Source organism: Anarrhichthys ocellatus, unplaced genomic scaffold (genome assembly GCF_004355925.1).
Source record: "Anarrhichthys ocellatus isolate YVR2014 unplaced genomic scaffold, GSC_Weel_1.0 scaffold28, whole genome shotgun sequence".
Taxonomy (NCBI): domain Eukaryota; kingdom Metazoa; phylum Chordata; class Actinopteri; order Perciformes; family Anarhichadidae; genus Anarrhichthys; species Anarrhichthys ocellatus.
The window spans coordinates 5,553,951-5,564,056 of NW_022280058.1; the positions used below are offsets into that span (position 1 = coordinate 5,553,951).

At 40.8% G+C, this 10,106-nt stretch overlaps 1 protein-coding gene and 1 long non-coding RNA gene across 2 annotated transcripts in view; one reads left to right on the forward strand and one right to left on the reverse strand.

Annotated features, from left to right (window-relative positions):
- The window catches only part of LOC116392005 (calcium uniporter regulatory subunit MCUb, mitochondrial), a 16,614-nt gene extending 13,069 nt beyond the window's left edge, over positions 1–3,545 (reverse strand). The window contains exon 1 of the mRNA XM_031863094.1: positions 3,042–3,545. Coding sequence (XP_031718954.1) covers positions 3,042–3,149 — 108 coding nt within the window. The 5' untranslated portion in view covers positions 3,150–3,545. The remainder of the gene's footprint in view (positions 1–3,041) is intronic.
- On the forward strand, positions 2,867–9,628 carry LOC116392009 (uncharacterized). The gene is made up of 3 exons (XR_004213304.1): positions 2,867–5,218; positions 6,202–6,280; positions 7,951–9,628. It is a non-coding gene; the product is annotated as an uncharacterized LOC116392009 (long non-coding RNA).
- The last annotated feature ends 478 nt before the right edge of the window (positions 9,629–10,106 follow it).

A 10,106-nucleotide genomic window follows, 5' to 3' on the forward strand; every position in this document is an offset into this window, starting at 1 on the left:
ATCCATAGCCTTTTGCCAGTCCTGCTTGAGGCAGGACGAAGTGGCACAGTCAAGCTTGATTTATGCTTGCCGCATCCGCATGAGCGACGTCCCGCCATCAGGCACGGCCCCCGTGGGTTTTTTGTTTGGCATGAGTTCGCCTCTCTGTGCACATCCAACACACGGACGCAGACGGGCAAAGGAAACGGAGAACCTTGACGAGCTTTGAGACCGTTTGCGAAAAGTATAAGACTTTAGGTGACCTTTTACCTTGTTGGGCAGATTTTTTTAAATTAAAAATGTGTTGATCTGATTACATGTGAGCCAGACCACCTCCGGATGTGTTCTATCTGAAAGCATTCCAACTGGTTCTGCATGCAATAGGCCTACACTTTACATTAACATGCATTTTCCCTCATACATCTTTTTAATCATTTTTTTACTGGACAGCTGTTAGAAGAGAAGCAGACAGGAAACATGGGGGGGAGAAAGCAGTATGACATGCAACGAAAGTCTCCGGATGGAATATAGGGTATGCTTACTTGACCTAGATCACATGTTAATACCAGGTTTAAAATGGAGTCAACTAACTTTAACACTAATTCTCTCACTACAGCTCTGTTGAAGGAATTTCCCATACTGAGCAACACTGGTCCCAAGATCAAGAAGACGTTGATTTACAGAGTGAAACACAAGTCTGAAAGAGATACTTCTGTGGATGCTGCCCGCATAAGGAACAGCCGCTATGCCGGCCTGGCATTGCCCGTCTTCACACTGAGAAGCAGGCAGTCAGGCTTGCTGAGATGAAACTTTCACCATCTTCCATTATAATGCCATCTCTAGACGATGAAATGTGCAACACAGCAGATGGAGCCAGACGTCAGACAAAAAAACGTCAGTGACAAAGGTTTCTGTGGTATAGATAGTTATCTCTCCATCAGGCATACATGTACTTACTATTTAATATTTAAATGTATATGTGAAGGAATGACCATAACACAATGTTGCGGTGTTGTCACTCCATGCTTAAAAGGAGTTGTAGTTCGGGAAATAGGTTGGTTTGCAATCACACCTGCTACTGGTAGTCACCCACACATCCAGGAGTCACAAACATGGCAGCCCACTATGAAAACAGCAATGTGACTGTCTGCCTTGATAACATTTCCCCAAGTGGTAATCCTTTGCTGAGGGCACTAGAAAAATGAAAGCAGATGTTGTTTGAGGCTTTATCTCCGGCATACTAGTGGATGATGTCTCATTTTACAAATCCTTTAAATAAAATCAGACGTAAAAGGACACTTTCCCCCGACTGCGGTATCACAAGAGCAGCCGAAAGCGCACACTCAACTGATTTAGCAAACACCTGTTAATTCACGATTCAAGGAGATCTATTTTCAGTTGCTTATCCAACACGTCTGGCGACACTGATCCCTTTTATCACTAGCTACTGCTTCCTAGATCATCTCATATATAAACTGCCATCTTGCTTTAGGGATTCCTAAAACTGGTTTTATAGGCAGCCGTATTTATACAATCTGTCTTGTCAATGGCTCTCTTACAGCACGTGTTGTACCAGCCTATTCAAAAACAACCCGGTATGCTGCCACTCCTCCAATGTGGGGGTGATGGAGGAGTTAAAGACGTTGGCCCTGAAATTGCAAGGACCATTGTTGCATGTAATTAAGCAGGCTAAACTGCTGTATCTTCAGAGGTTCAAAGAGGGGAGTTTGGAACACGCTGAGCACACCGATGAGTTAGAGGAGTTCTGTTTTTGTTTAAATAATGTCGGCGCTCTAAATTGGGTTTGCAGGTCCATGGGTAGCCGGAGCAAGACAGTCTGCCAAAAGGGGGAAATGGGAAAACTGCTACTGTGATTATATATACTATGATGCAGTGTAAAAATAGAAATCATCTTGGTCACACTTGCATTGAGGAGTGACTCATGGCAGCTTGCCCATCCAACCGAAATAATGTAATTCTCTTCAATCCCTCAAACTGTAAGTTAATATTCACTCAGCATGGAGATCTTGGCATTTAGCAACACAGCGTGCCCCGCTCGTCCTGCACAGATACGGGGCGTCCGCTCAGGAGCTCACGACTCAGCTGACCTATGCATATTTTTTTGCAATGGATGACAAAAATGGGTCATACATTTGAGATTTAACAGTTCATTAATAACAGGAGTAAGTAGAACCACAGACGCCTCTTGGTTATGCTCCATGTGGGGTTTCATTTTCTGCAGCACCACTACTCACTCTCACTCTCTCTCTCTCTCTCTCTCTCTCTCTCTCAAACTGAGCATTCAAGTGATTCATACAGGAAGACATTTACGCTCCATCTTTGACAATTACTCAGACATGATGATCAGTGTTGAAAAATAAATGCAGACAAGCCTAATGCACAACTCTAGCATTATGCTAATAATATATTGATCTTGATGCTGAGCATACTGTCAGCTGCAGAGTACAGCAGTGTTAATGGTGTCTCTTGGGATTGTGAAGGGCAAAGCAAGTCTCTACTTAAAGTTTAGAAGTGTATAAATAGCAGCCTAATCATGGTCTCTTTCTCCATTAACAGCTTCCTTAGAGGGGTAATTGAATGAGCACTGCTTTAGTGAGGAGGTGCTGTGATGGTCAGTCGGTCATGTTCCCCTGTAGAGGAAGGTAATGCACATGAATAATTGATTTGTTATTTGAAATAGAAAACAGATAATGACTGACAGACAGGGGCAGATAGTGAGTGTTGCCTCTCTCCACAGTTGAAATACTTCAATTAGCGCCAATGTGAAAATGGATCACATTCAAGCACAATAGCAACCAACATCTCTTATTTTAGTTATAGGTTTACACCAGATTTTAGACAGGTGAAGTTGTTGTAACAGAAAAAAAAAAGAAATCAGTCTTTGAACAATGCCCTCAAATGACTGACGTTAGCTATTCACGTCGACACAGTGTAGCAAAGTACACCGCGTTGTGTTCACAAAGCAGGAAACCAGTCCGTCAAACGTGTGTGCGCGCGCGCGGTGGTCTAAGTACTCAACGTCGGTGTAACGGTTGCTTTACCTGGTGAAGAAATGGAAGCGGGCGGGTAGTTTTGAGACCGCAGCGAAGAGGCTGAATACTTCCCAAAAGTCTCGCCGTAACTTTGCCGACCATCCGCACCGAAGCCATCGTCAGCCGTGAAAACGTGTTAGCCGTGCTGTTGGGGCATTCCGGTCAGTGATACTCCCTCAACGTGAGCCTCGCTAGTCCCGGTGTCCCCGGCTGGAAACGGGTTGCTGTCGCTGTAAATGTACACAGATGAGCTGAGACGACCGCTACGGGACAGAGGGAGGAACAGCCCCGCCTGAGCTGTGTACTAGTTCCTCCTTACAGCACACACGCAGAAATACCACGTTTTAAACGAGAAACAGGAGAATAGAAGAGCACCACTGTTTTCACGTTTTTGTTGTCTGAAGCCAAAAACCAAAATACGAGAGAACCAAAGTCAAACAACGAGCCGATTTAGATTTTTACTAAATTTCTCTTTTGAAGAGAGACGCAAAGCAAGACAGGTGACCCGGAAGTACGAAGATTTCAAAATAAAAGTCAAAGCAATATGACCGTATGCGAGCAATTGCTATTTACAGTCGATGATGCAAGCACATACCAGGATAACAGAAGAAAAATAAATTAATGAATATAAATAAATACATCTGGGCCGATGAGGGTATGTTAGCAACAGTAGTGGACTATAGGTGATTTAATATGCATGTATCCATGTATACAGCAAGAATAAACTTTTCGATTAATCAGTGCATTGTTTAATGCAATACAGTTCGTAACATAGTTTAATCAAAGCCATGTTTGTGTTCACAGAGTTGTTGCTGTTGGCACTGATATTTATTTTTCCACCATATTCTGTTCCTTGAGTGAAGGCAGAGCACAGCCTGTAAAAGGAGACGCAGAGTGTTTACCATTTCTACTAGTAGATAGCAGTATATTATTATTTAACCATAGATTTAATTATATTTACCTGTGTTTTTTTATTGTCTAGGTTATTGATACAGATGTATTTAATGCTGTTTATTTCATCTGGTATTTGACAGTCTGTCTGAGAAGTAAATTCTCCTTATTCAACAGCGTGGATCTGAGAGGAAAACAGTTCAGAAATTAGCAACAGAAATGAGGATCTACAGGCACACAAGTGCATCTGGTGACAGCTGGTTCCCAGTCCGTCTCTGACCTCTACACGCAGCGTCATGACGTAATGCGTTCCATAGGTCCCCCTGGTGAGGTCTGACAGATTGAGCTGTATCCGGTTCCAGCAATCATCCAGGCTCATAGGCATAAAGCAGATGGACGGGTACACTCGTGTCCTGCTTTGATAATTGCTCATCCTGAAACACCACTGATAATTTGTATTATCTAACACCTAAATGTTTTTTCAAAGATAGGAAGAAAGCATGAATCTGGTGACTGCAAGGAAGAAACCCATAACTATGCATCACACCTTTGTTTGTTCTGACACCAAGACATGGAAGCCGTCTGTATCTGTATCTGCCTACCCTACCTCAACTTCAAAGCTGAATTCCTCCTTGAGATTTTTGATGGTCATAACGAGAAAAGGAAGCCTGATGTCTTCTTGGGGTCTGCGGGACACGTTATGTAGTTGGTACTACTGCAGGGATAAAATAGAAAGACAAGGGAGATGAATGAGGGTGAAGAGTGCTTAAATAGGTTGACCTCAGCTGAAGAATCAGTTAAACATAAACTCACCTGACGTTTATCCCCCATAGGCTACATCCAACACCAGTGAGCGGATGTCATCATCCATGATTCTCTTGATGTGACCATTCTTCACCTGTGAACACACAGAAATATCATGAGGTTTATATGGAGAAATTAATTGATTTTAAATTTTACAGACATGTTCAGCTCAATGTGCTCTACAAAAAAAGATGAGTCTGCCTGACTAGATTTGAACCCGTACATACACCGTGCTCTAGCTGGTGCAGTGCTGGACTACAACCGCTCAGACCCGGAGCTGCTCATCAGAGCCAAGGACCCGGCAACTCTGAAGTCGGTCTCAGACGAGGATGTTGTCCGCTGCTACATATCCAGGGAGCAGCTCAAACACCACGTGAGGAGGGTCACGCTTGGGGCTCAGGAGACATTTCGGCTCATCCACCTGACCATAGAGGAGCTGAAAGGTCCCGCTGGGCTGGATGAGAGTGGAGTCAGCCTCTTCAAAACACCTGGTATAAAAAAAGTAAAAACACATACAAAAATAGTTGCATAAGTTGCTCTTCCTGTTCTTTAAGAAATCTTAGCATCATCATCACATAGACAGAGTTGATATTGTTGTAAAGTATTTAATTTGAGGTTTTTAAGAGGAGACTTAAAAAAATGCATGGTACAGTTTGTGTAGAGTACAGTATGTGTGTTTGATCTGTAGTGTGACATCAGCAGTGTCAAGCATATAGGAGCAGCAGGGATCCCAGCTACAGGAGTCATGACCACTTTTTTTGTTTAGACAGCGGCTGGTTTACCTGCAAAGGAAGCCTCCATTCTAGTGGTTATAGAGTGGCTCCTGTAAGTTGAATCTGTAGTTCAAATGATGAATGGATTTCTACAGCTGCCTTTTCTGACTGGTTTGGGTCACCTATTCACAAATGTGTTCCTAAGTTTGAGTGTAAAGTTCTTCCTGACCTCTATTATCAAGTTTCAAACTAGTGATTTCCCAAATTGGGTTACTCCATTTACCTATGAAACATCTGAGCTGGTAAGGAAGGTTAAGGTTGCAAGGAAACACGTCCAATAAATCCAATTAAAAATATTCAAAAGTATAAACTTGAAGTCGGTATAGCATCACAAAGTGTAACATAACTTTCACGTTAGCTGATGTTATTTCTTCATTCAATCGGACATTATTAACATAACGTTTTGTAATTTGAGGTATATTGTGTCATTGTTTTTCAAAGTAATTTAAACAGTTAAACAGTCATGACCAGGATTACGATGATCACGTCAGATAACTATTACTTCCTTTTTAAATTTATTTATTATGTATTCATGCTAAATGGGTCATATATTAGCAAGCTAACGTACGTTTTGTCTGTTTGTTCAGTCAGCTACACAACAGTTACTTAAAAGTGCAAAGAGTTAAAATAAAGAAACTAAATCTGTGTAAAGCAGCATATATCCTCTGCTGTCATAGTCTGATGTTGTCTGCGGCTTTCAGAGACCACTGCAACACGGTTATCGATGTCATGGGAGTCTGCATTGGCGCGGCGTGGCACTGTTTCACCAATTTAAACAGGGTAAGTCCAACTCAGAGATTTCACTTCTCAGTTTTGTTATGTCAAACAAATATCAAAGCACAGGGAACACACAGGCAGTGCTAGTTTTTGAAGTTTTAGTTAGTTAAAGTATTTTTTGTATAACTAAATATTTCACTGATAAATATGTACAACTTCCTGTATAATTGCGATTGTGTATCTAAATGAAGTGTTTCTGTGAACCATTCATTTTAATTGAAATGCATACTGGCTTATGTTTATTGTCATAGAGCCTCTGTGCATGCATTATTCTTTATCAGTCTGATTGATGACTTGAGTTTTTACCCAAACCAAACCCTTCCCTGATGGACTCATTAGTTCATCGCCTCCAAACTGATTGAACCTTCACCTTTGTGGTCAATAGTAACCACGAGTAATTTGCTCATGGCTCTTAATCCACATAATGACCGGCCATCATATGGTGGACAAAATGTCAGTCTGGAAAATCACGTTTAAAATGCATTTGTTTCTGGTGACTGCAGTTTGCCCATAAATATTTAAGCATTTTACAGAGAAGCTGTGCAGTTGGCATGCTGAGCCTGGTCAGTGAGATCAGTATAATTGAGCTCAACAGACAGCGTGATATCTGATTGTCTTTTCACCCATTGACCTCCAAGTCCAACAAAACTAGACAACTAAGCATACTCTTGAAAAAGATCTCTCACTTTCTACACATCGTTGTGTCTACTTTGGAGAACATTTGTGTAATTTTTCATCACACTGTACCTACAATATTTTACAATACCATCAGTTTTTTTCTAAGTGTATCTGTGTTTCTGTTAATCCCCAGAAGGGCCCTTAAAGAGCACGTTTCCTCAAACATGCTGATGCAAATTGAGACACTTCTTCTCTCTCTGAACCTCCCAGACTAACAAAATACCTCTGCTACTAAAACAGATACAGAGAGAGGAGGTATTATTCATAAAAAGATGGTCATCTCCCAGACTGGCTTTCTGCTTCACTGTATCCTCTTTGAGTAGTTAAAGTCATCGATATTCCCAGAGAGAAGATGGATGACAGAAAGGCTTGGAGGCAATCAATATGGTTTTAGCAAGAAGGTTGTTTTTTTCCCCTTCTGAGACTAACCTTTTTTTGAAACTGACATTATTTCATAATTTTTACAGAATTTACTGCAGAAAGAAAATGTTACCTCATCGGCGTACACAATAAAGTGAACTAAATAACAGTGTGTTATGAGTATTACAGAGTGTCAGTCATGGTGTGCAAGCTTCCCTTGACAGAAAAAATCCTTTGCCCAGTTACTGTTCTTTTTTCTGGTCAGCTATTATCCGTCACCCGCTGCTAGATTTATCCTCTCATATTGGCCACAAACTGTCTGAGTAAGACCGCAGTCAGCTCTCCTGTTTAATCAATCATTTTTGGGAAGTGCACCATGTTTCTTTTTCTAAGGATTTGGCAAGTGGGCTTTAGGCCATTAAGAGAAGCTGCACTTTAATAGCAAAATCTGATATTAGTCTGCAAGTTAATTATCGAATATTATCGTGATGCATGCAGTAATTCTATTTTTGTGATGACGGACCGCTTTGAATCTAATTTGTCATCACATCTGGTGTTACTGTAGACTTTCATAGGTTCTCCTTCAATAATCAAAGACACTGAAATACCTTTTGTTCCACTGGTCTATATTGCAGGTTGGACGGCTCTTGGAGAACGTGCTCAGCTACACTGTTGCTGGGATTGACAGACATAACAGCAGACTCTTCTGGATGGGTGAGTTTGTACTTTGTCATCTTTTGAAGGGGGGTCTATCTTGTTCAACAGACAAAGGCTGCCCCCTTGTGCACTTGGAGTAGCATTGCAAAACCATAATGCACAATGAATACGTCGGAGATATTCACTCTGCTATAGAGGCATTGAACTCATACAAAGAAGAAACAGTATTCACTTCTACATTGCAAATATCTTTATATAAGCTTGTTGAGGTCTTGCTGCTTAAATTATTGAAAATGATCAAAATAAGAGCATTACAGTACTTTTTATAAGGCTACATTTAGCACCATCTTGTGGTATCAAACAGTCACATGCTCTGAATATGTTCAACTTCAGTAACAGTTTGACAAATATGTAACAATGTCTGAAATACCCGGTAAACTAAGTGAATGCCTGTGGAAAACAGTATGGTTTTAATGACATTACACACATGCACTGCTCAAACTATATTGCATCTTCAGGAGAATTAACAGTTTCAAAGGAGCATATTTTCCAAAGTAATTTGATTTATAGTTTATTAATAATGTTTAAAAAAAGATATCTTAACATTTTCACAAAAGTTTCCTGCAGTTCTTTCTGCATATCACATCAAACCCAAACCCCTGTGTTGAGAGACTTTTCCACACACAGAGGCAGGCTTAGAGACAAGTTAACCCTGCATTTTTAATATCTGCAGACTGAATATCAAAGGCTTGTGGAAAATTATAGATGAACCATGACAAGTCAAATCCATTTGAGTTAATGAGACGAAAAGACACCGAGATAGAGAGAATGCTTGAAAACTACTGTACAATCTTCTTATGTACCGATACTTTCACTCAGAGTGTACTGTACTGCACCTACAGAATGTCACTCAGTGGGTTGTGTGTTCAAAGTTACCAGATGTCTCTGTAACATTACAGGACCTCTTCTGTGCTATTTGCATAGTCGCCATCAACGTTTTACAGTTTTTTTTGCTGCAATTGTTAACTGTTTCATTAATCTCCCTTGGAAGTTTTCATGTTTTATTTTCCTGCAACATTAAATCCAAGAATACTAACTTCCAAACATGTTTATTTATTATGCCATCAATTGAAACCCTTGACGACACACATGTGATCTCAATTTGACGAATTATAACTTTGAATTAGCTGCACTAAAAATGATTTAGGTTTGTCCAATAAAGGGGAGTTCATAACTCTTTTATATTTCTAATTAATTGAGATATTTTGTATAGGTCTGTTTTCACTTTGACATTAAAAGTTTTGTCAAAAAAGGCCACATTAAATCCCCCTTTATTCATTGTTGTATATCAATAAATCATGATAACATCTAAGAGACTGAACACGTTTTAAAGGGCAACTGTACCTTGCTCACTCATACATAATAGAAACTGAACTACTGACCTGAGCCTCTGCATGTTTGAAGTGTCCTGATATATTATTTTTAGCATAATCAGCAAGTTTTTTTTGTGGCCATATTACGATATGTGATTAATATCCAAGATGGTTGTAGATTGTGTATTGTGAGTGTGTTGGCTAAACAGAGGCAGTAGAAAGTGGAGGGCTGTCAGAGTCAGAGGGAGGGGCTGTTGTTTGATGTGCGGAGCCGAGGTAATTGTGTCTGACGGGCGGCGATAATGATGATCAGATCAGCTGCAGATCCCCTGCGTCCAACCCCCCGCTGCTCGTATTCACTTTTCCCTTCTCTCCTAATTGACCGGGCTGCGTCTCCCCCGAGCCCCTTTGTTATTATTTATTAATAATTCATCACTAAATAATTCACACCCTTGGACCCGCAGTGCTAATTGAGCCGGGTGGGGTGGCAGCGCTGGTGGGTGTGTGACTGTGTGTATGAGGTAGACGGGGGATGGCGTAAAAAGTAAGGAGGAATTGGGAAGCGGGCCTTCCTCAACTTGTAGGGCAACAAAAAAAAGTTGTTTTGTTGTTCACAGGGAAGCGTTGTACATGTGGTTTGTGTGTGTGAGTGAGATCCGAGTGAGGGGAACGAATCAGTGGACTTCATTATGATCTGAATTAAGGGCTGAAAAGCACTCGCATCTTGATCCTCACATAGCTCACTGATAATATTAAGGTTC